General features: G+C 33.0%; 1 protein-coding gene and 1 pseudogene across 1 annotated transcript; one reads left to right on the forward strand and one right to left on the reverse strand.

The window, feature by feature from the left end:
• Positions 1-587: 587 nt before the first annotated feature.
• Positions 588-9,453, reverse strand: LOC105112124 (tetrahydrocannabinolic acid synthase-like; annotated as a pseudogene).
• A 3,086-nt stretch (positions 9,454-12,539) lies between these two features.
• Positions 12,540-14,371, forward strand: LOC105112109 (cannabidiolic acid synthase-like 2). The gene has a single exon (XM_011007698.1). It carries the CDS (start codon positions 12,587-12,589, stop codon positions 14,186-14,188), a length of 1,602 nt encoding a protein of 533 aa, XP_011006000.1. The 5' UTR covers positions 12,540-12,586; the 3' UTR covers positions 14,189-14,371.
• The last annotated feature ends 12,284 nt before the right edge of the window (positions 14,372-26,655 follow it).

A 26,655-nucleotide genomic window follows, 5' to 3' on the forward strand; every position in this document is an offset into this window, starting at 1 on the left:
ATTTTGCTTGATTTTCTTGCTTTGGCTTGTTCAGAATTGAAGTTTCAGATGGTTTGCTTATATAAGAATTGTGAATAGTTGACCCCGAGGTTGAGCTAACTAATCCTGACATTATCTTAGCATTTATTATTACTCTGCATTTTCTTTTTTTATCTGATTTGTTCAATGAGACATTGACTTATGACATTACTGATATAATATAATTATATGAATGGTTAAAAATCTAATGAATTTCATATTTTTCTAATCACACATTTAATGCATTAAATGTTTAATTATCTCATTGTTTTAACAAAATATATTTAACAGGAAAGTGAGTCGGTGTGACGGGTTGCATATTTTACTAACAGTTCTATTTTTTTTTTTTGGTAATAATATTCATACTATAAGCATTATGTAACATAGAAAAGTTCAACATCACTAAAATCATATCGAGTAAGTACTTTCTTGCAACATCTTAATGCAGCATCAAAAACTTTTAATTAACATAATCTAGAAAGATAAGCTATTGAAAGAAATTGAGGTCAGAAACTAGACACTACTGTGATCCTCCAAGGAACCTTTCTCTGTCCTTGACCAATGTCTCTTCAATTTCTTTTCCTCATATGATGAGGAGGAGTTGGGATGCTCTGTTCATGCCTGAAGAAGTTGTCAGGATCAACTTTGGTCTTCACCCGTACCAGTCTGTAGAAGTTGTCCTTGAAGTCTTAGTGCCCCAACCACTTACTCCTGGAAAGCTTGTGTTAGTCTCCTTGTTCATTCCCTAATCAAGGTCCCGGTAATTGACATATGCTTGTCTTGGAAACATGGAAGCACAAGGTTTCATGTACCTGTAAACCATCCTAGTCCAATCGGTATGTTTTCTAACATTTTCTTTCGCATCTCGCCAATTGGCCAAGTACTGGATCATGAACAAGGTACCTTTTCTATGAGGGAAAGGAGTCTGAGATTCGGAAATTTTGCCCATGTTTCTACCATAAGGGGTAAGAACTATAGCTGGTTTGTCTTCTTCTAACATTATTTCCCATAAACCTTTGAGAGCAGTTTCAGGTATAGGTTGTCTAACAAAGTCTGACTTGGCTTTGAAGTAGTGCTTCAATATATTTCTTCTTTGAAGTAGAACTTCAGGAGATATCTTGATGGTGTAGCCACCAAGATATACAGTAGAATTGATCCAGCTTGTTTCGATACACTCCTGTCTTGTCAAACCCAGTTCAGGAAAGCTTTCTCGCATTACTTGGAGAAGTCTGTTGGCATCACCAAGAAACAAGGCATCATAGGAAGTCGTTATAGTCCTTCCACCTTTGTTACTGACATTAACTGTCTGTATATTGACCCTGACAAAGAGATCCTCGTCAAGTTTATCAGCAACCTGTTGCCATCTAAATAAGATCTTAGTAGCACCTTGCTCTAAGGACTTGGTAACTGTAAACATGGTCACAGTTGATGGTACAGGGACCAATTTTATCTTCCAAGCAGTAATTATTCCGAAGCTGCCTCCTCCACCTCCTCTGTAATGTTTTGAAAAACAAAAAGGAATAGGAAAAGGCAACAAAGCCCTTGAAGGCTTAAAAGTGAGTAAAATGAATAAAGGGTATTATGGTAATTAAATAATAGTTAATAAATATAAATAGGAAGAAAAATAAAACAAAAGAGAGAGCTGTATTTTTGAGAGCAAACGTAAGAGAGGGAGAAGGAAGAAGAAGAAGAGAAAAGAGGGGAAGAGAAGGGAAAGGAAAGAGATTAAGAGGAAATAACTTTAAAGGTAAGATTTAGGTTGTTAAATGTATAAATGTATTGTTTTAAATTTAAATTTATATTTTGATAAATATTAGGGTTTTGAAAATTTGTGTTTTGGGTTAATTGATGAATTAATTTGAATGTTATAAGGTTGATTGTTGTGGGTAATTGATTAATTAGTTGATTTTGAGAGATTGTTGGTAAAGATGATGATGTTGAGTTATGATTTGTGTAAATTGTGAATTTTGAGTTGGAAGTCTGGAAAGAACAGTAGGTAATCTGTGAACAATTCTGGGTTTGAGGTTGAAGATGATGAAAATTCAATTTGGTCCCTCAATTTGTGGAAATTACAGTTTAGTCCCTAAACTTTGGGAAAACTATAATCTGACCCCTAATGGTATTTTGAGATTCTGGATAGTGTTATTATGAGGTTAAGGATGATGAATCTCAGTTTGATAATTGATTTGGAATATTTTCAGTTTGGTCCTTAAATTTAAGAAATTACAGTTTAGTCCCTAAACTTTGGGAAAATTATAATTTGACCCCTAATAGTATTTTGAGATTCTGGACAGTGTTATTATGAGGTTAAGGATGATAAATCTCAGTTTGATAATTGATTTGAAATATTTTTAGCTTGGTCCCTAAATTTTGGGAATTTGCATTTTAGTCCCTAAACTTTATAAAAATTACTTTTAGGTCCCTAGTTCGTTCTGAACAGAATGAAGGATGGTTTGTGGGTGAAATTTCAGTATGGTTATATATTTATAGTTTGGTCCAGTTTTGGTAAAATTACATTTTGGTCCCTATTTGGATAATTATCGTTTCAGTCCCTAAATCTAGGAGAGTAAACCTAGTTTTATTTTATGCATTGAGATATTTTATTTGAGTTTTTTTCTAGTATATTTCATATATTGTTGTAGGTTCTCCTAACGATCCTCAATAGGATTTCCGGGTCTTTCGTCTGACGTTCCTTTAGTTCTATATTTTTCGGGTGAGTGGGATAATCTTTAATATGCATATAATATAAGTAAATATATATGTTGATTATATGATGAGTATGATTAGTTAATCTCTTGAATATTTATATTTATATATTTTGCTTTGTTTTCGGAGTACTCATCTATTCTTAAAATTTGCACTCGCATTCTATCGAGCTAAATTCTATCTGATATGATATATTTTTAATTGATGATTCTGTGAATATCTATTATGTATTGATATAGGACTTGTCAGTAACTCCATGCTAACGGAGAGTAGTTAGCCTATGTGCACATAGTATTCTGTATACCTAGCTAGTGAGAGAGGCATCAGCCTGTGGTGACTGATCATCCCACAGTGGTCACCTTCGGGTGTCATCTGATCTCTGACATGTATTCCGCTATGTTATGATAATATGTTTAGTATGTATATGTATATATATATATATATATATATATATATATATATATATATATATATCAAGATAAATCATCTGATAAAATATTTATATGAAAAATAATCTAAAATGTACATTAAATATTATTCCCTCACTGAGTTGGTTGAACTCACCCCTTATTCTTAATATTATTTCAGGTTCTTAGTTTCTGATAGCAGTTGGACTTTGTTGAGTGTTCCTACTTCTTAAGTTTTGGGTTGGTATGCCTTGCTTATTGTTCAAGGTTGTTTTGATTCAAAGTCTTAGATGCTCCACTATTACTCTGTTTTAATTAAGTTTGGATTTTGACAATGTAATGAGTATTATGAATTATTATTTTGTCTATCCTTTGATTTCATCAGCTTTGAGTAATATAATATTTCTGAAGATTATGAAATGCTGTGTATTTTTGAATATATATTATTTTGATATGTATGTTTTGAGGCTTAACGTAGGTGGGGTGTCCTTTCGACACTCCTCCTGCGTTGCCGGTCATGGACCCGGGATTCGGGTCGTGACATCCTCTGATTGCCTAATAAAGATTTTCTCCCATAGTTTGTCGATTAAGAACTCTTCCATGAATGTCATGTTTAATAATATTTATGTAATCTTATTTATTGAGGGTAAAATAATATTTTAAGTTTAACCTATATATACTTTATATATATTTAGGTTAAGGCTAAGCACTCATAATTAACAGATTATTCAGAATTATAGCCTTCCTCTTATGTTTGATCTTAATTATTTTAATTTGGTATCAGAGTTGATTTTATGAAACGAAACTTAATCACGAACTCAACTTTGATGATCCAACTCGTTGATTTTTTAGAGTGAGATTTTGTCTTCCGTTTTTGCAATTTTTTTTGGTATTTCATCAATTTCTACAATTATTTTAGTATTTCATCTTCCCTTCAGCTTCTGCAATTTAGTATTTGTGTTCAGTTTCTACAAATTTATTTTATGTTTTAGAGTAATTGTATAGTTTTGAGAAGATATTTATTTAGTTTCTGAATTTCTATTCAGTTTCTACAATTTCGTATTTGACTTTCTGCTGCTTTTGCATTCTAGTTTTCTATGATTGTTGATTATAGCTATTGAAAGAGATGATTCACTTCAGTCTGTGAGTGTGAGGTTTGATGGGAAGAACTATTTATATTAGAGCTATGTAATGAGAAATTTTCTTGAGGGTAAGAAGATATGGAGATATGTCAGTGGAATTTATGTGGTACCTAAAAATATTGAAGGAGATACTGCTTCGATAGATGCATAGGAAACAAACAATGCAAAAATCATTACTTGGATTAACAATTATGTTGAGCATTCTATAGATACACAGTTGGCGAAGTATGTGAAGTATGAGACAACAAAGGAGGTTTGGGATCATCTGTAACGGTTATTCACACAATCAAATTTTGCAAAACAGTATCAGTTAGAGAATGACATTCGAGCTTTTCACTAGAAGAATATGAGTATTCAAGAGTTCTATTCTACAATGACAGATCTTTGGGATCAATTGGCTCTTATAGAATCAACAGAATTAAAAGCATGTGGTGTTTATATTGAACATAGAAAGCAGCAATGATTAGTAAAGTTTTTAACAACATTTCGTAGTGATTTCAAAGGACTTAGAGGTTCAATTCTGCATCGTTCTCCACTGCATTCTGTTGACTCTATTGTCAGTGAGTTATTGGCTGAAGAAATACGTCTTCAGTCTTATTCTGAAAAGAGAGTTCTTTCTGCTTCAAATCCTTTTGTATTAGCAGTACCTTCCAAGCCATTCTATAATCATCAGAACAAGCCTTACACAAAGGTTAGCTTTGATGAGTGCAGTTTCTGTAAGTAGAAAGGTTATTAGAAAGCTTAGTGTCCTAAGTTGAGACAACGGAATCAAACTTGGAAGTCTGACAGTCAGTCAAAATCTAATGCTCATAAACTATCTTAGGGTTATAAACCACCACAACATAATATTGCAGCGGTAGCTTCCCCAAGCTTTATTACTGATCCTAATACTTTGGCTGAAAAATTCCAGAAGTTTCTCTCCTTGCAATCACAAGCAATGTCCATTTCTTCTTTCATAGGTTAGTTGCCTCATAGTTCCTCAAGTATGTCACACTCTAAATGGATCTTGGATTCTGGTGTTTCCCGTCATATATCTCCAAATTCCTCATCTTTTTTCTCTATTTCCCCTTTGTCCTCCATTCTTGTTATAACTGCTGATGCCATTCCTATGCCCTTAGCAAGTGTTGGTTCTATTGTCACACCTCACTTGTCTTTCCTTAATATTTATCTTATTACAAAACTCAAATTAAATCTTGCATTTGTTGGTCAAATATATGATTCTGGGGATTTTTTAGTCATATTTTCTAGTTCTTTTTGTTATGTACAAGATTTGTAGTCTTAGAAGCTGATTGGGACAAGCTGTAGGGAGAATAGACTATATATTTTGGATGAGTTAAAGGTGCCAATTATCGCTGCTATCGTTGCTACTACTGCTATTGATTTTTCTTCCTTTCGTTTGAGTCTTTCATCTTCTAGTTTTTATTTATAGCATTACCATTTAGATTATGTTTCATCTTCTCATTTGAGATTTTTAGCATCCACACCAACTTTAGAAAATTTAAAAACTTGTGACATTTTTTATTATAGTGGATGTAAACTAACAAAATTTTCTGCTTTACCTTTTAATCAAAGTATTTCTATTTCATCTTCACCATTTAATTTGATTCATTCTGATGTATGGGGACCTTCTTCTATTGCCATAAAAAGAGGGTTTAGATATTATGTATCTTTTATTGATGATCATACTCGTTATTGTTAGGTTTATTTAATGAAATATTGTTCTGAATTCTTTGAGATATATGCAGCTTTTCTAGCTCTTATCAAAACTTAACATTCTACTGTAATCAAATGCTTTAGGTGTGATTTGAGTGGGGAATACACCTCTAATAAATTTTACCAATTGCTTTCCTTAGATGAAACCATCCACCAAACTTCATGTACAGTTACTCATAAGTAAAATGATGTTGCTGAAAGAAAACATAGGCATATTGTTGAAACTGCTCATTCTCTCTTGTTGTCTACTTTTGTTCCTAGTGATTTTTGGGGAGAGGTTGTTCTTATTGTTGTAAGTTTGATTAATACAATTCCATCTTTTTATAGTTCGGGTCTATTTCCTTTTGAAAAGTTATATGGGTATGTCCTTAATTATTCCTCATTTAGAGTATTTGGTTGCACTTGTTTCGTTCTTCATCCTCATGTAAAACACAGTAAGTTATCTTCTTGATTTGTTATTTGTGTTTTTTTAGGTTATGGTGAAGGTAAAAAGGAGTATCGTTGTTTTGATCGAATAACTCAGAAACTTTATGTGTCTCATCATGTTGTCTTCCTTAAGCATATACCTTTCTTTTCTATTCCATCCACTGCTCATAGCCTAACTAAATCTGATCTTATTTATATAGATCCTTTCTTCTAAGGATTCTGGTAATGATACCTTTCCCCATGTTTGATCAATTTGTACTCATAACTCTGCAGGTACTGATACTTTACTCTTTGATACACTTAAAGCTCTATTTTCATCTACAGCCCCTCAAGCTTTATCTGAGATTATATATTCGCCTCCACGTCAGTTCATCCACATTTGTAAGTCCACAAAACTACCAGATTTTGCTTATTCTTGTTATTCTTCATCATTTACTTCTTTTTTAGCTTTTATTCATTGTCTCTTTGAGCCCTCTTCCTATAAAAAAGCAATTTTTGATCCGCTTTGGCAACAAGCTATGGATGAGGAACTTTCTACTTTGCATCAGACAGATACTTGGGATCTAATTCCTCTACCTTCTAGTAAGAGTGTTGTTGGTTGTCGTTGGGTGTATAAAATCAAAAATAATTTTGATGGGTCTATTTGTTGATACAAAGCTAGGTTGGTTGCAAAAGGATATTCTCAACAATATAGCATGGACTATGAGGAGACATTTGCTTCGGTTGCAAAAATGACTATTATTCATACTTTTATTCCCGTAACTTTGATTTGTCAATGACATATTTTTCAGCTTAATGTTAAAAATGCCTTCTTGAATGGAGATCTTCAAGAAGAAGTTTACATGACTCCCCCTCCTGGTATTTCACATGACTCTGTATATGTTTGTAAGCTTAAAAAAGCATTATATGGTCTCAAACAAGCACCCCGTGCTTGGTTTGAGAAATTCTCTATTGTGATCTTATCTCCTGGCTTTGTTTCTAGTAGTCATGATTCTGCTCTTTTTATTAAGTGCAGTAATGCAAATCGCATCATTCTGTCTTTATAGATTGATGATATGATTATTACTAGTGATGATATTGATGGTATTTCAGTTTTGAAGACAGAGTTGGCTAGACAATTTGAAATGAAGGATTTGAGTTATCTTCGATATTTTTTGAGTATTGAGGTAGCATACTTACCTAGAGGTTACCTTTTTTCTTAGTCGAAATATGTTGCAGATATTCATGAGTGGGCTAAACTTACTGATAACAAGACTGTAGATACTTCTATTGAGGTTAACGCAAAGTATTCTTCTTCTTATGGTTTGCTTTTGATAGATCCTACTTTATACCTCACTATTATTGGAAGTTTGGTATATCTCACAATTACTTGTCCAGATATTGCATATGTTGTTCATGTTGTTAGTCAATTTGTTGCTTCTCCTACTACTGTTCACTAGGCAGCTGTTCTTTTACTTTCATCCACCTCTTCCTTGGAGTTACGTGCATACTCTGATGCTGATCATGGTAGTGATACCACAGATCACAAATCTGTTACTGGGTTTTGTATCTTTTTAGGTGATTCTTTTATTTCTTGGAAGAGCAAGAAATAATCTATTGTTTCTCAATTATCCACCGAAGCAGAATATCATACAATGACATCTACTACCAAAGAGATTGTTTGGTTACCTTGGTTACTTACTGATATGAGAGTTTCCTTTTCTCATCCTACTCCTATATATTGTGACAACCAAAGTTCTATTCAGAATACTCACAACTCGATTTTTCATGAGCAAACTAAGCATATTAAGATTGATTGTCATCTTACTCGTCACCATCTCAAACATGACACCATTGCTTTGCCTTTTATTCCTTTTTCCTTGTAAATTGCAGATTTCTTTACCAAGACGCATTCCACCTCTCGTTTTTATTTTCTAGTTGGCAAACTCTTGATACTTATAGCTGCTGCATCGTGAGTTTAAGGAAAGATATTAAAAAATATTTATGTAATTTTATTTATTAAGGGTAGAATAATATTTTTAGTTTAATCTATATATACTTTATATGTATTTAGCTTAATGCTAAATATTCATAATTAACAATTTATATGTATTTAGCTTAATGCTAAATACTCATAATTAACAAATTATTTAAAATTATAGCTTTCCTTTTGTGTTTGATTTTAATTATTTTAGCAGGTAAATTATACACGCATCAGTGACATTGTCTGCACCAAGCCCATATTTTCTCATCAAGGAGCCATGTGCACCTCCAGTAATGTGCCCACCAATACCTAAACTTGTGCAAGTACCAGCCGGGGAGCCATGAGTTGTTCTTTGCTCAGCAATTCTGTATTAGAGTTCACCATTTGTGGCACCTGCATGAACCCATGCACTATTATTGTCGATATCAACACTAATGGAATGAAGCTCAGCAATGTCAACAACAACGAAAGGTGTATCAGTTTCAGAAACATAAGAGAGTCCCTCATAGTCATGGCCTCCACTACTGACTCTAAGGTGGATTCCAAGCTGTTTTGAGCAAATTACAGCAGCTTGAATGTGAGATTCTTCCAAAGGAGTAAAGATAAACTCAGGTTTGGGCATGGAAGACAATGTAAACCTAAGGTTTTGAGCAGAAGAATGTAAAATAGCGGTGAAGGAAGAGTTAATAGGAGAATACAAGACAGTGGAAAAAGGAATGGACGATGCAGAATTTCTTGTGAGACACTGTAGAAACCTATCCTGATCCTGAATTGGATGTGAACCCATCCGAGATGGTGTTAACACAAGAACTACAAGTATTGAAAGAACGGAAAATCTGGAAGGAACCATTATCCTCCTTTCGCTGCTCTGGCTTTGTGTGCAAGAATTCAATTCTCACGAGTTGTCTTGTAGATATTGAGCTAATCCTATATAACATCATCTTGGCAATGTATATTCTCTGCATCTAACCAATTTGGAGCAACTAGATATTGACTCATGACATTGAAATTGGTACTGAATGTGATTGATTTTGTAAGCAATCTCAAAATCTTCCAATAATGTTTATATCATTTAATATTTGGCACAAGATCGAAGGAGATATATACTCTAAGAGGGAGCATCATCTTCACACTTATTTGAGGATACATCATTTTCATCATAGTCTGATAGCAGCTGAAAAGGGGGAAACATCAAATCGCCACTGCCCCTTCCCTAAAGGCCAGCTATCTCTTACCTTGTAACTGAAAAAGGAGAAAAAGAAAAAAAGAATGCAGCTCCAACTTTATTTTCCTTTTCGTAACTGCTGCTGTTCTGCAATTACTGCTGTCATATATTATATCTTTTCAAAAAATTATTTCAATCTAATATTTTAAATTATTATATAAAATTTAAAAATAAAATTTGTATTTTTTTAATACATTTTTTCGATTAAAAATTCTTTAAATTTAAAACTTATACAAACCCATATTACTTTATATTTAATTTTTATCAAATAAATAGAAATAATAAAATTTAAATGTGTAAAATAAATAAAAATGATGAAATTTAAATACATAATTATTTGATAATTAAAGCTATGACACTATATCAAAAAACTATCTTAACTTAATAATTTAAACAGTTAGGTCTTAAAATATAATTTATATTATTCTTTAAAATACTTATTATTCATATTCATAGTTTTAATTTTTTTCATGTGAGCATGAATAGATGATTAATTAACAAAATGGATTAACCAACAAAAGCAATTCAATCACTTGGTAAAATTGATTATTTAAAAAAAAATAAAAAAAAATCATCTGGATTACCAAAAGTATCTTGAGTTCCATAAGAGTTCAAAGAATTCCCAACATTAGGTATTCTTTACTTTTAGTTTGAAAGCTTAACATACCATTTTTGTATACTTCATATTATAATATCAAAAAATCAATTTCGATTGCTATGAGCTGTAACATCATTTTTGGTGAGAAAATGCATAAAGACTATCAAGTATCACCTGAACATTAGCCTTTTTTCTGGTTGTCATCCTGCACGAAAGATTAAATATAATGCTACAGTCATTATTTTTCTGTAATTTTTGACTTGTTTTGCTAGCTGGGCATGCATGATTGGCTTTCCAAAAGACTATATACCCTCCTTCCCACTTAGGTTTATAACAATGAAGAAGGGTAGTTGAGCGTGGGGCATGTTTAATCACAGTGCAACAAGTTGGGTTCAATTTCCAATTCTTTGTGCAATTGGTATCACAATTGTTGATTTTCAGTAGTGTTGTTTTGGCTCCAATAAATTTCTGCTTTGAAGTTACTTTCTCGTATGGTATTTGGGAAAACTCAAAACTGAAAAATCATGAGGTTTCTGACTTCTTAATTTTGTTCATCAAGAGGTTTATTGGATTTGAGTTTACACGTTAATGATTGTAACATTTTTCCATTACACAATAAGAACAAAATAATCTAGAGGTTTATTGGCTATTACGTACGTACATAAACATTAAAGTACACATACTTACGTGTCGTTTACTTTTTTTTCAAATAATTTTATATTTTTTAAATCAATAAATTAATTAAAAAAGAGGCCATCAAGGTAGTGGCCAAAAAAACAGTGTTATAATGCGTCACTCACCGGTCTGCCACTGGCATAACTTCACCAACTCTCAAATTTAGCATTCATAATAATTGTAAATGAAAGCAAAATTCAAATTTATGGAGGCAGGAGGTTTTTGACACCAAAATTGAGGAGAAATGGACAAAAAACAGTCTGAAAAAAGAGGTTCAGTTTTTGAATTTAAAAAGTGTTTTTGAAAACTTTTTATTTTTTTATTTTAAATTATTTTTTAATGGTTTTGGATAATTTTAATGTGTTGATATAAAAAATTTAAAAAACTAAAAAATATTATTTTAATATATTTTCAAATAAAAAATATTTTAAAAAATTAATAACTTATTATTATGCAAGTGATTGAAAAAAGTCTTGGTATCTCTTGCATTATTCCTTTTAAAAAAACAGTGCCATAAGCATAAGAATCACGCTTCCTTCGCTCCACAGCCAGAGATCTGTTGGTGTATCATATTATTCACAAAGCTAATAATTAAATATTAGACCAACTCATCTATCCTTTATATAATTTGATTCTTTCAAATTGAAATGAATTAATGCATTTCTTTTTCGAAAAGTAAATAGTTAATTTTTTTTACATTAATCATGAGCATGTCTTGGGATCATAAAAAAAAAGCAACCACCCTTTTAGTTGGAAAAAAATGCTTAGAATAATATTAATGTTGTTAATCCATAATATAATTTTTTTTCATCTAATAAATTAAAATGATTATTTGATGAGTTTGGTTTAAATGTTGTTAATGAATAATATAATTTTTGAATAATATAATTTTTTTTAAAATTGTCATCTAATAAATTAAAAATTTAAATTGAAATGATTATTTAATGATTTCGGTTCAAATTTCTTCTTAGTCACTCTCTCAATCATTGATTGCTCAGTGGCCATATTGGATAGGATATGCTCGGAAACAATGTGCATCAGACATCATCACCTCCAAACTCTCCAGCAGCGTCACCATCAGTAAATTGTTTAAGTGTTGCATTTAACATGGTTTAGAGCTTTTATAATCAAGTAAAAAAAAAATTTAAAATAAAGTTAAAGCATATGTTAATAATAAATCTGTATAAATTTTAAATTTAAAAGATTATCACAAAAAATAGTTAAAAAATAATATAAAACTATTTTTAAAACACAATCTAACTTTATTGAATTGAAATAATTATGAAATAACTTCCATCGTCATGATTCATTCGTCGCTTTATGTTATTGTTGATCGCAGGCCTCATTCCTTTTCAAACAACGGCCATGATCTGTTCGTAAACTGTTAAAGAATACTATCACGTTTATAATTACCTGTATAAACATGACAGGACCAGCTAGAGTTATTTTTAATTAATTAGACATTTAATGGCCAAAAATTCTGATCTTAAAGATTTGAGATCGCCGACATATCAATTGTTCAGATTGACAATTCAATTCTAGTGTCATCTAAAACATTTATGCTTTGTAATGATTGCAGAGTAATATTATATTCCTAAGATAATGTAAGGATTAAAACAATTTTCGGTCACCTCATCACAGCTCCTCTCTATAAGAGAACGCCTTGGACTTCAATTCTTGAAGGCAAGCCAGAGTGGCAAGAAAGCAGGAAAAATGGTGCCTTCAAGATCTTCCATACTTTCAATATTTGTGGCCCTACTCCTATCTCCATTAATAGTTTCACTTCCAATTCAGGATAGGTTTCTAAAATGTCTCTCAAAATATTCAGATACATCCTTTCCTTTTTCCACTGTCTTGTATACTCCACAAAACTCTTCTTTCACCAGTGTCTTGCAATCTTATGCTCAAAACCTCAGGTTCACCTTGCCTTCAGTACCGAAACCCGAGTTTATCTTCACTCCTTTACAAGAATCTCACATCCAAGCTGTTGTTATTTGCTCTAAGCAGCTTGAGATCCACCTTAGAGTCCGTAGCGGAGGCCATGATTTTGAGGGACTCTCTTATGTTTCAGAAATCGACAAACCTTTCATTGTTGTAGACCTTGCGAAGCTCCGATCCATTAGCGTTGATATTGAAGATAACAGTGCGTGGGTTCAGGTGGGTGCCACGAATGGTGAACTTTACTACAGAATTTCTGAGAAAAGCAAAACTCATGGCTTCCCAGCTGGTACTTGCTCAAGTTTAGGTATGGGGGGGCACATTTCAGGAGGTGCATATGGTGCCATGCTGCGAAAATATGGCCTTGGAGCAGATAATGTCGTTGATGCACATATAATTGATGTTCATGGAAGACTTCTTGACAGAAAATCCATGGGCGAAGATCTTTTTTGGGCCATCAGAGGAGGTGCAGGGGGCAGCTTCGGAATCGTCACCGCCTGGAAGTTAAAATTGGTTTCTGTACCATCAACGGTGACAGTATTTACAGTTACCAAGACTTTAGAACAAGGGGCAACTAAGATCCTTTATAGATGGCAAGAAATTGCTGATAAACTAGACGAGGATCTTTTCATCAGAGTACTCATTCAGACAGCTAACGTCACCTCTCCGGGTAAAAGAACTATTGCTACTTCTTACAATTCCTTGTTTCTTGGTGATGCCAGCAAGCTTCTTCAGATAATGCAGCGCAGCTTTCCTGAATTGGGTTTGACACGAAAAGATTGTATCGAAACAAACTGGATCAATTCCACTGTATTTATGGCTTTGCTCCAAAATAATACTCCTCCTGAAGTTTTCCTTCAAAGAACAGACCTGAACAGGTGGTATTTCAAAGCCAAATCGGACTACGCCAAAAAACCCGTCTCTGAAAAGGCACTTGAAGGGTTATGGGAGAAGTTATTTGAAGAAGAGAATCCTCTAATAGTGTTTACTCCTTATGGTGGAATGATGAGCCAAATTTCAGAATCTCAGACTCCTTTCCCTCACAGAAAAGGTACCAAGTTCATGATTCTGTACTATACCGGCTGGCAAGATGCAAAGGAAAACGTTGCAAAGCATATCGATTGGACTAGGATGGTTTACAATTACATGACACCTTACGTCTCAAAGAACCCAAGGGAAGCATACGTGAATTACAGGGATCTTGATTTGGGCATGAACAACGATTCTAACACAAGTTTTGTTGAAGCAAGTGTTTTTGGTACTAAGTACTTCAAGGATAACTTCTACAGGTTGGTGCATGCGAAGACCGAAGTTGATCCTGATAATTTCTTCAGGCACGAACAAAGCATTCCACCACTTCCACTGCACATGAGATAAAGAAATTGAAGTGGAATTCATCTCCAGCAAAGCTTAGTTGGATCACTATTTTCACAAGTCTTGATCGATCTTCTTGTTGTTGTTTTTTTAATACTTTAGCTAAATAAAGAAATGCCATGTTATGCAATCATTCTGTCTGGGGTTTATTTATTATAAATAAAAACTTTGCATTGTACAGTCCAATTTGTTGATGAAGAACGATGGGAAAATGTTTCGAGTTAAAATGGCCGACTAGAAAACACCCTTCTTAAGGTGTTTTGCCACTGCTCTGATCAAACTTTTCTTCTTCTTTTTTCAAGTATCCCTTAGCTTGTCAATTTTAATCCTTCCATCTCTCTGGTTTTTTTTTAATCTTTCTTTATTATTTTAACACTTTGTGCTAACTTCTTGAATCTCTTTTATGTATTATTTTAAGCACATGTATAGGAACTACTAGTATTAAATTAAATATTCCAGTAATATATAGCCATCGAACCTTATGACATATGATGAGTTTGTTCACACATCAATTGAACGTTTGGGTACGAATCAATCCAAGGTTTCTTGTGAGCGTACTTAAAATCTTGCTTGCACATTCATTGTTTATATCAGCAACCTTAGTCAAACCAAAAGTTTAAAAAATAAAAGAACGAAAGAGAGTTTAACTATATGGATTAATTTAAAATAGATTAGCTTGTCAATTTTGTCTTGGAGGTTCTAATCCTATAACGATATACCAAGATAATTTAATATTTGTTCTACTAATTTTACCTTCTAAAACATACCCTCTCCTCCCACCATGGAAGTTGGTCTAGTAGTACAATAAGTTTTGTTTTTCAAAGGATCCATTAAATCTTGGATTGTATAATAGGATGCACTTCACCTTTTTATATAATAATTAAATAAATTATTAACAAAACACTAAAGTAAATCAAGGTTTTACTATTTATATAGATACAAGACAATATGAATTTAAAAAATATAATAACAATTTCATCCTTATAAAAAAATTTAATAAATTTTATATTAGGGCAGCACTTTTTTTTTTCACGAGGTCAATTATTATTAGATTGACCAAGGAAAATCATTATTCTCATACTTGTTAAGCATAGTAAAATAATTAAATTATTCTTAAAATAAAAAAAAATATTTAGTTGTTATTCAAGTTATTTTTAACACAATGAAATAATTAGTTATACTTAAAAGAAAAAATTATTAAAATAATATCTTTTTTGTTCTAACCAAGTTTACTTAGGGATAATTAGTCATCTATAAAAAACATAAAATATTATTTAAAACAATTGGCTAGCACATTGACATATGTGCCACTCAGTAAGAAGCTCTTGTAATCTTTTAGTGAAGAATGAGAGGGAGTCTAGTGCCCTAGCAATAACTTTTGAGATAGTGTTTGAATTGTCTTGATATCTCTTTTATTCTTAGGTGAGGCGTGTGTCTTATTTATATCTAGTTTGATGCCAACTAATTTTTTTTCTTTTTTTTTTTTTCTCTCTTCTCCTCAATTTCCATGTCTGACTCTCTTAATTTTCAAAACATCCTTTCAATTCTTTTTTCTTTAGATTTTGTTCTATTTTAATTACTATTTTTTTTATTTCATATAATTTATAAAATTGAAGTTTTTTCAATTTCATCCACTAATTTTTTTATTTGTCAGATTTAGTCCTTATTCTTTTGATTTCTATTTGAGAAAAAATTTTAAATTGATTTTTTTAAGATTTCATCTTCATTTTTTTTCTCTTATCAATTTTGATCTTTATTCTTTTGATTATTGTTTTTAATACTTTGATTTTTTTAAAATTAATATTTTTTATTTTATCCTTTAATATTAAATTGGTTGAGAATTGAGCTTTTTAATTGAATCCCTATCTGGAATTTCATAAGTTATAAGTTTGGAGAATTAACCTAAATTGAAAAGATTAACCTTGATTTAGCAATCATTACATTTTATCCAAATAACAACCGGTTGAAAAAGAAAAAAACACCTATCATCTTAATTTGTTTCTTTCTTATTAAAAACCAAATTATTGCAAGCATTCCCAAAACACCACACTATAGCAAAGAAGGAAAAATACCACACCTTTATTTGCATAGACTCATACCATGCCACTCTATAATAAGAAAAAATCATTAGAGACTAATACAAGATCAAATATTATCCTAACTAGTCTACTCTTGAGACCATAACTTCCAGATGATAAGTTAAGGTTTCAATTTTTTTTCATGAAAAAACAATTTAAATTATTATTTTATAATATAACTCTTTTATAAAAAAAAAGTTTTTATAAGTAATTTATTCAAAATTGAAAACCATAAATAAAACTTTGAAAGAGCACCATAATATCATATGTCTTGTATATCTTATCGAAATGAGTTTTCGCATGTCAAAAGAGAAGACTCGAGAAAGTTAATGCAACTCTTGACTAAAAAACCATTTTTTGGGTCTGTTCTCTAAACTTTCCTATCAGTAATATTTTAGCACAAGGAAACACCTGATAACAAATATAATAATTCCTCTTCCTTTATCTTTTCCCAGTCCCAAAGCCTTGACTTCCAAGATTAGGAGCAATTCCAACTGAATTCTAAAATCTTAGCATTAAAATTTCCACAAACTGCACAAAGAGTTGGAAATCTAAACATAAAGATAGAAACCGCTTTGGAGTCCAAAAGAAAGTGCCATTCTCATTTCCCATAACCATTGAAGTTGCATTTTGCACACCAAAAGCACACTCCTTCGCATAAGTGATACTTGCAAACATCACACTAAAGAGGCAAAATAGTTCCTGAAAAATTTCCCAACACCCCACTATTATCAAGTTGATGTTTTATATCCATAGAATTTTTCCAAGCTATTGTGGCATCATTATTACATCTTGTTGGGTATGCGACCAAAGTCCCACATTGGTTAGAAATGGGGAGGATCAAGGGTATATAAGGATGGACAAATATCTCCATTGGTATGAGGCCTTTTGGGTATAACCCAAGAGCAAATCCATGAGGGCTTAGGCCCAAAGTGCACAATTGGCTAAGGAGTTTGATATAAAGGACTTGGGACCAGCAAACAAGATTCTAGAGATGCAAATTTACCGAGACAGAAGTAAGAGGAAGATTTGGCTTTCTCAAAAGAATTATTTGCCACAAGTGGTATCAGAGCCATGCCCTAGAGTTAGCCATGATGGATGGATCCTCGGAATGCTGAACAAAAGGTGGTGAGCCCTAATTAAATCACGATGTGATCCATGAATCAGCTCTATTGGATAGGCGGTGTGCTCCAGATGCTTCATGGACGTGTCCTGATCTCAACACGGTGAAGAGGAGTTGACCTAGAAAGAGCAAAAACTCTCAAGTCAGGTAGTGCTCTCCGGATGCTTCATGGACGTGTCCTGACCCCAACACGATGAAGTAGAAGATGAAAAATCCTGGTTGGCAGAGAGTGGATGGATAAATGATCGTTTGAGGAGAGGCTCGGTGGTCCTTTGTTCGAGGGAAGGATTGTTGGGTATGCGATCAAAGTCCCACATTGGTTAGAAATGGGGAGGATCAAGGGTATATAAGGATGGACAAATATCTCCATTGGTAAAAGGCCTTTTGGGTATAACACAAGAGCAAATCCATGAGGGCTTAGGCCCAAAGTGGACAATATCATATCAATGTGGAGATAGGTGGTGTCCGTAATCCTTACACATCTCCATAACCATTTCAACAATATTGATTTGGTTTTTTGCCAAGATAAATATGATTCCCAATCCCCCAAACTCTTGGCCTAATTAGAAAATTTCAAGCTACCTTCCTGATATTTGAAGTATTCATATCTCTACTCTAAAAAAAAATCTTTGCTGCTTCAAGACAAATTTCATTGCCGCTTGAAGACAAATTTCTTTGCCACTTAGTAGGAATCTTAAACAAGAATATATAATAAATTGGAAGATTAGACTGCACAAACTTTATTAAACAAAGTCTTTCATGTATCGAATGAATCCTACCCTTCCAAGTCCGAAGATGAGAACTAAGCTTTTTCAAAATTAGTTTAACAGTCTCGGATTAGCTCCCTTAGTAAGCCCTAGGCATTTATTTATCAATGACTTGAAAGATATCTAATGATTACTTTATACACACACCGGGGAAGGAATGACAAATAGCATGCATTAACTGTCCTGATAGAGAAAAAATATTAAATATAATAATTAATTAACATCTTAAGGGCTAATCCCATAAAGTGGCTATTTCTAAAGTATATTTGTTTTCATGAAAGATCCAGCCAATTGGCACTGAACAAGTTCTTCGATCCCAATTTCTAAAGCATAATTAATCAACTATTGTTTCTAGTGTTCAATATAAAGCCTTTAAACTTGTTCTGTTTTTTCCTGTTCTTACCATCTCAGTTGTTTTTGGATTTGACAAATAATTCACCCTTTACAGTTCTTTCTTGCCTCATCAGCATTCTTTATTTTTGTACTTGTAGTGCATTCAACAACCTTATTAAAGTAATGCTTGACAGATCTCTAGAGTTTTATGAGATTATTAACTTAAACTTCTCTGGAATTGTTACTAGAATATTTTAAACAATTTTAAAATAAAAAAAATTAGTGACAATGAGTCTTATATTATTAACAATATTAAGAAGTTTGTTAGAATATTCCTTGATTGTATTTTATTATTTCATCTTTTGTAACTCAAATTCTCAAATTAAGTTCAACATCTACATCCATTTGATTCTCTCATTTCCTTTGTATTCTCCTTTTAGAAAATCTCAGATTTCCTTTATTGTTTTTATAGTCATTATTATGTAAAAAATGATAGGTGAGACTGTTGTAAACAAAATTGCTTTTTCTTTGGATATTCTCTGCTTTTTCTCTTTGTGATTTTTTATTTATGCAACTTTTGGATTGTTTGAAAGAATTGACACTTCATATATTTATCCAATTGCTTTCCATAGATCATTAGCATTAAGATAGGCTTCCATTCTAACAGCCTAGACTTGATAATTGATCCCGTGAAATATTGGAGGTGCAATTGCAATAAATAATATTTCTAAGTTCATATTAGATGTGTTTTATTTAGATGAGAAGTATTTGAAGGTTGTGTTTAGGCTCTTTTAATTTCACAAGTGTTTGAAGGTTGTGTTTAGGATCTCTTAATCTCACAAGCCCCTTAAAAAAATCAACTCATATACCAATTTATTGTTTATATTGAAGTGAAAACAAAACTTTTTGATTGTAGATACAACAAAACAAATCTTTATTGAATTTCAATATGTTTATTTATACAATAAGAAAAAAATAGAATTGCAATATATTCTCCAAGTATATCTGATTTTCGGTTGCATAGAATAAAAAATAATCATTAGAATAGCAATAGTAAACAAAATTTAATATTGTAAAAAAATTTAGATTCCACTGAGATTTTATTTTTCCTCTAGAGACATTCTTGGTCAACAACATCTAATTCATATTAATAATTTACATAATTTCCTTACGACAAGGAAAAAAAACTATTGAAATAAATTCATGTCACTTCTCCAATCCAGACACAATTGACAAATGTGATCATCCTAGAAACCTTTCACTCTCCATGATCAATTTATGTATGAAGTCGAAAAATTGAGACACCTAGTTCATGCCTGAAGCTCTCAAGATCAACTTTGGTCTTCAACTGTACCAATTTGTAGAAGTTTTCCTAAAGTACCATAAACACTTGCTTCAGTTGTGTAAGGAATATGCATATGCATCCCTTTGGATTCTTGGAAACATAAGGTTCAATGAATTTGTAATTATTCGAATCCAATCTATATGCTTTTTATAGCGCATCAAAAAAAGTTTGTGCGGCGTCGGCTCCGATAATTTTTCATCGCTATTATTTGATTTGATCTTATTAGATTTGTTGGAAGTCGCCACCTAGTATTTAATTAAGGATTACTAGGAAACCCAGTTGTACTGGTCTTGTCAGAGATTCGCAGGTAAGAGACTGGTTGTGATTAGGGAAGGTATTACCACCCCTAACGCACCCTACCTGAGGTAAGCTACTTCGTGTACTTAATATATTAAAGAAGTTTTAAAAATTATCTTTTCATCGGATTTTAGAAATACAACTTTCGTACAAGTTTGTACTTCTACACCGTGATCCAATCAAAATATTAAATTCTTCTTTATTCTCTATAATTTTATCATAAATAAAAAGAAACATTCATAAGACAAATACAAACATACACATGCATTTTTTTATTTCCTTTTTCCTTTTTATTTTATTTTATTTTTATTTTTTTACATCGACATTACAAAGTGTAAAAATCCAAAACTAAATAAAAATTACATTAAATAATTTAAAATTTACAAAACAGTCCCTAAAACTCCAAAAATTGCATTGAAGTCTCTTACAAGACAGTGTGAACAGTGCCCATGAATAGTGACAAACGCACCGCCACTGCCGAAGGTGGCAGACCTGGTAGATCAGGGTCATCTTCCTCTTCTTTGTCTTCCTACGTCGACAGTGACTGTTGTGATTTGGGTTTTCAAATTGGAAGTCAAGATAGATTCTGGGCAAAGTTCCAACAACAACTACTCATCAACCATTCAAATAATAACAAATCCCAACGGTGAAATGGTAAAAACACATCTTATACAGTATATATCCAAATATCAGCGCAAGTTAACAGTTGGATCTCCCTGGATCGAATTAGACCAAAACTAACTTGAGATTGGCGAGCCACTATTGAACATGCATAACACTTGTTTTGATAGGTTTCATATCATCTCCACCGTTCAAAATGTGCAATACAACCATACCCATCACATATCCAAAACTCAAATTGATACAACGGTAAATAATGGAGAAATAGGTCGGCGACTCTAACTGTTCCCAGAGTGGTTTATCCAGAAATATTCAAATGGTAATATTTCTCTCGTGGTTTCAAATATAAATGATCGTTCTGGTCAAGATGTAGGAAATATAGGGATGCACAACATACCTAAATTTCTGGTTAATCCAATGGTAGAAAAGTAAGAAATCATCCGGCGACGCTGATAGGTCCGAGGGGAAAAAAATAAATGTGGACAATGACCCTTTTTTGTTGGCTGGGTCCGATAGGGTGAAGGAGGAGAGATGGCCAAGGGGATGCTATTTGAGGGAGAAAAATTCAAGCAGGGAGGGGGGCGACCGGTTCTCTTGAAAAGATGGGTTTGTAGGGTTAAAGTTTTTAGGGTTTGTCTTTTTTTTGTCAAAATTGCCCCTCCTTTGCTTTGTGTTAAAGATTGCTATTTATAGGCAAAATGTTACTTGGATTTTAAAATTGGTCCCTCAATTTTATTTTATTTTTGTAAATTTTGATTTTTTTTTTGTATTTTTTTGAAAACGAGTAATATCAACATCGACTCAATGAGAAAAATCAATGATTTTAAAAATAACACGTTAAAAGTTGAACGCATTCCAAATATCTTTGAAAATTTAAATTCTTTTGAGATGATGTTGAAAATGTTAAACATGATGCAAATATATTTAAAAATGTATTTTTTGGATTTTCATGGTTTTTTTTATTTTTTGAATTTTTTTTAAAAATTTATCAAAATATAAGTCAAAATTGAGAAATAACCCAGAATTGGATTATAACACTTTTAATGAAAGAAATATGTTCTCTAAGATTGTGCTTTCATACTTTTAGAGAAGCTAGATAGGGGAAACATCGGATCTCCATTGCTCATACCACCGAGGCTTTCCCTTTCTTTTTAACATGAAAAATAAATAAATAAAAACTATAGCAAGCAATGGTAGCATAAAGGTGGCTTCTATGTTTGGCATAAAGTATATGCTTTTCCATTAATTTTATGAGCTAAGAAGTCAAGTGGCGATCGTTTATATTATAGAAAAAACTAAAAAGGTAGCCTTCTCATTGTGGACCTAGAGACAGTTTACAGCTTATATATATTTTTTAATGGAATTTACCCTTATATATATTTTTTAAAAATAAATTCTACTAGTCTACTACGTCTTTTTTTTTTCAAATTATTTTTAATAGGTCAAAAATATATGCATTGATTAATAAAATCATTACTTGAAAAATAAAACTACATATATAAAATAAAAAAAATACTTGAATTAACAAACTTATCATTAAATCGAAAAAGAGAGAAGTTAGTTAGAAATATTCAAAATATTATGCACGAAAAAAGGCTTAAACAAGATAATTTTTTTTAAAAAAAGATATAATATAATAAAAAAACATAGAAGAAAAATAAATAAATTAACAACTATTTATTATTTATAAAAAATACTAACTCATACTTGATCTTAATATTTTCCTATAAAACTAAATTATCTTAAGCACACAATTAAACATAAAGGGCTAAATTTCTTATAATTTTATTGATAAAATATATCATTAGATGCCAATTTTATTACCAGTATTTCCTAAACTAATATTAAATATTTGATAAAAGAGAATCTTAGTAATTAAATTCTCACTTTTTTTTTAAATTAAGCTAAATTTTCGTTGGTTTGGGTATTTCCCAAACTAATATTAAATATTTGATAAAAGAGAATATTAGAAACTAACAGTTGAACTTGGCCCCAAGCCCAATCGTTGCTGCCTCAAGGTTCTGTTACCTTATGGTGCAGCATGATTCTTGTTGGGTTACCTAAATTAATCAAACAACTTGAGGTCCACTTAAGCGACATAAACAGGGTGATCCAACCATTCATAGTTCTTACCCATGTGAAGCGGAAGAGGTGGGAAGCTCTGTTCATGTCCGAAAAAATTGTCAGGATCAACTTTGGTCTTCACATGTTATAGAAGCTAGGAAATTGATGCCCACAATACACATACTTCATCTCCTCACCATGAAGCCAGATTGGATCATTTGACAGAACCATTTTGCCCTAAATGTACAAACAAAGTCAAAATATTGATAAAAGTTACAATAATCGGAAAAGAAAAGTTTGAAACTAAAATAATAAGTTACGAAAAGAAAAGAAAATAAAAAGAAAAAAAACAAAGAATTTGGTATGAACTCCATATAAAAACAAAGAAAGATCACTTAATTTTTATTTGGTAAAAATAATATACCTGGATTCAACAATTGATGTTTCTTCAGGTGCTGGTTTGAAGTGCTTGCTTGAGAATGTACTCTTGAAGTGCTGGTTAATTTATTATTGAAGTGCTGGTTTGCTTAAGCAGTATTCAGGAAACAAAAAGAAAAAGAGAGAACACATATCAGAGAAGCATATATGGTTTTAAAAAGATAAAGAAGTCCCAAAAACACTTGCTTCAATAATAAAGCTCGTTGGACTTCTTGTTCATCCACAAATCAAGATCCCTGTAATCCACATGGTCTATTACATAATCATGAACGGGAAAGGAGTCTGAGATTCAGGGATATTCCCATCAATCCACCATAAGGAGCAAGCACTGCAGCAGGACTCTCTACTTCAAACAACATTTTCCATAGCCCCTCCAGTGTAAAGATTACGGACACCACATATCTCCACATTGGTATGATATTATCCACTTTGGGCCTAAGCTCTCATGGATTTACTCTTGGGTTATACCCAAAAGGCCTCATACCAATGAAGATATTTGTCCATCCTTATATACCCTTGATCCTCCCCATTTCTAACCAATGTGGGACTTTGGTCGCATACCCAACAATCCTTCCCTCAAACAAAGGACCACCGAGCCTCTCCTCAAACGATTATTTTATCCATCCACTCTCTGCCAACCAGAATTTTTCATTCTCTATTTCTCTCTACTTCATCGTGTTGGGGTTAGGAGACGTCCATGAAGTACCGAAGAGACTATCTGACTTGAGAGTTTTTGCTCTTTCTAGGTCAACTCCTCTTCACCGTGTTGAGATCAGGACACGTCCATGAAGCATCCAGAGCACACCGCCTATCCAATAGAGCTGATCCATGGATCACATCGTGATTTAATTAGGGCCCACCACCTTTTGTTCGGCATTTCGAGGATTCATCCATCATGGCTAACTCGGGGGCATAGCTCTGATACCACTCTGTTACAAGGGTATATAAGGATGGACAAATATCTTCATTGGTATGAGGCCTTTTGGGTATAATCCAAGAGCAAATCCATGAGGGCTTAGGCCCAAAGTGGACAATATCATACCAATGTGGAGATAGGTGGTGTCCGTAATCTTTACAAGTGGTATCAGAACCAGGTTGAGAGAATTCTGAGTGTGAGAGTTTAGGAACAGCAGTATCCTAAATAGGAGAAACATCGTGGGTAGGAGAAACATTGTGGGTGAGAGAAACACCGTGAGAAACACTGTGAGGAAATTGCGAGAAAAACACTAAGAGAAACAGAGTGACTGGGAGATGGCTGCTGAAGGGCAAAATTTATTGAGCATTCCTAGGTTCGATGGAGACTATGATTACTGGAGCCTGTTGATGGAGAATCTTCTGAGATCAAAAGAATACTGGAGCTGCATTGAAACTGGTTTTACAGAACCTGATGAAGGAGAGACACTGACTGCTGCACAAAAGAGACACCTTGAGGATTGTAAACTCAAAGATCTAAAGGTTAAAAACTACCTTTTCCAGTCAATCGACAAGTCAATCTTGAAGACTATCCTTAAAAAAGACACTTCCAAGCAACTATGGGAATCGATGAAAACAAAATATCAAGGGAATACGAGAGTCAAACGTGCTCAACTACAGGCACTACGTAGAGACTTTGAGGTGCTAGAAATGAAGATAGGTGAATCGATCATAGATTATTTCTCCAGAGTCATGGTGGTGGCCAATGAAATGCGAAATTATGGAGAAGATATGCAGGATGTGAAGATAGTAGAAAAGATTTTACGCACTCTCACAGACAAATTCAATTACATTGTCTGTTCCATAGAAGAATCCAAAGACATTGATCTCCTTTCTGTGGATGAGCTACAAAGCTCATTGATTGTGCATGAACAGAAATTTCGAAGAACTAACAGTGAAGATCAAGCTTTGAAAGTTACAATTGATGAAGGATAAGGCAGAGGAGGACGTGGCAGGAATACCTATAGAGGGAGAGGATACGGGAGAGGGCGTGGATTTATCAACAAAGCTATAATAGAGTGTTATAGATATCACAAGCTTGGACACTACAAATATGAATGTCCAACTTGTTAGGATACTGGCATGCAAACCCGACAAGATAAAAGGTAAGGGACAAGATAAAATGAGAAACGACACACAAGAATTTACGTGGTTCACCCAATTTGGCTACGTCCACGGGCAAGTATAGAAGGATTTTACTAAGTAATGTGGGAATACAACTTCTCTCTAATAATAGGAGAACAACAAAAATCTCTCTATTATTAGGAGAAAACACCTCACTTACAATCTCACAAATACCTCACAATTTTGTGGGATTACTCTCTTCTCACCCTCTCTTCTTTCTCTCTTGTGGTGTGTCTATAATGCTTGGATGCATTGCCTATTTATAGGCAAACATCCATGCAAAAGACAAGGGCAAGGTAGGTGGCACCAAATTTATGCCTAACATTGTTGACAAATTGGTGCCTAAGATTGTTGACAAATTTGTGCCTAACATTGTTGATAAACATTGTTGATTTTGTCAACAATGTTAGGGTGATTTCACACAACTTGGGAGGCTAATTATGTTGAAGCAGATGAAGAATTGTTGTTAATGTCTTTAGTGGAGATGAATGAAGTAAAACGTGGAGACGTTTGGTTCTTGGACTCTGGTTGTTCAAATCATATGAGCGGAGATGCAGAAAAGTTCTGTGAATTGAATAGGGGATTTAAGCAGCAAGTCAAACTCGGTAATAACACCAAAATTTCTGTGGAAGGGAAGGGAAAGATCAAACTAAAATTGAATGGCATGAATCATATCATCAGTGATGTGTTCTATGTGCCAGAATTGCACAACAACCTGCTGAGTGTGGGACAAATACAAGAGAAGGGACTTGCGTTTTTATTTCATGCCGGGATGTGCAAGATTTATCACCCAAAGAGGGGCATGATCATTCAAACCAGTATGTCTGCAAATAAAATGTTTATACTGTTGGCAAACACACAAGAGAGAAATGATGCCTGCTTCCACACAAGCTCATCATCACCAAATGTCACCCACTTGTGGCACAACAGGTATGGCCATTTGAGCCATCGAGGTCTGGAGATTCTGCAAACCAAGAATATGGTACGAGGACTGCCAAAACTTACTCCTACCACAGAGACTTGTACTGACTGCCTAATTGGAAAACAACATCGAAGCAGCATCCCAAAGAAGAGCATATGGAGAGTTACTGAAAAATTACAACTTGTGCATGCTGATATTTGTGGTCCAGTGACCCCTATTTCTAACAGCAAGAAGAGGTATTTTCTATGCTTCATTGATGATTATAGTAGAAAAGCCTGGACATATTTTCTAACAGAAAAATCAGAATCATTCTATGTATTTCAATGCTTTAAGAAGATGGTAGAAAAGGAAACTGGAAAGTTCATCAACTGTCTACGTACAGATA

This window comes from Populus euphratica, unplaced genomic scaffold (assembly GCF_000495115.2).
Source record: "Populus euphratica unplaced genomic scaffold, PopEup_1.0 scaffold324.1, whole genome shotgun sequence".
NCBI lineage: Eukaryota > Viridiplantae > Streptophyta > Magnoliopsida > Malpighiales > Salicaceae > Populus > Populus euphratica.

Bases quoted from the DNA above. Each gene is read 5' to 3' on its own strand.
- LOC105112109 (XM_011007698.1), top strand. From the start codon at position 12,587: ATGGTGCCTTCAAGATCTTCCATACTTTCAATATTTGTGGCCCTACTC.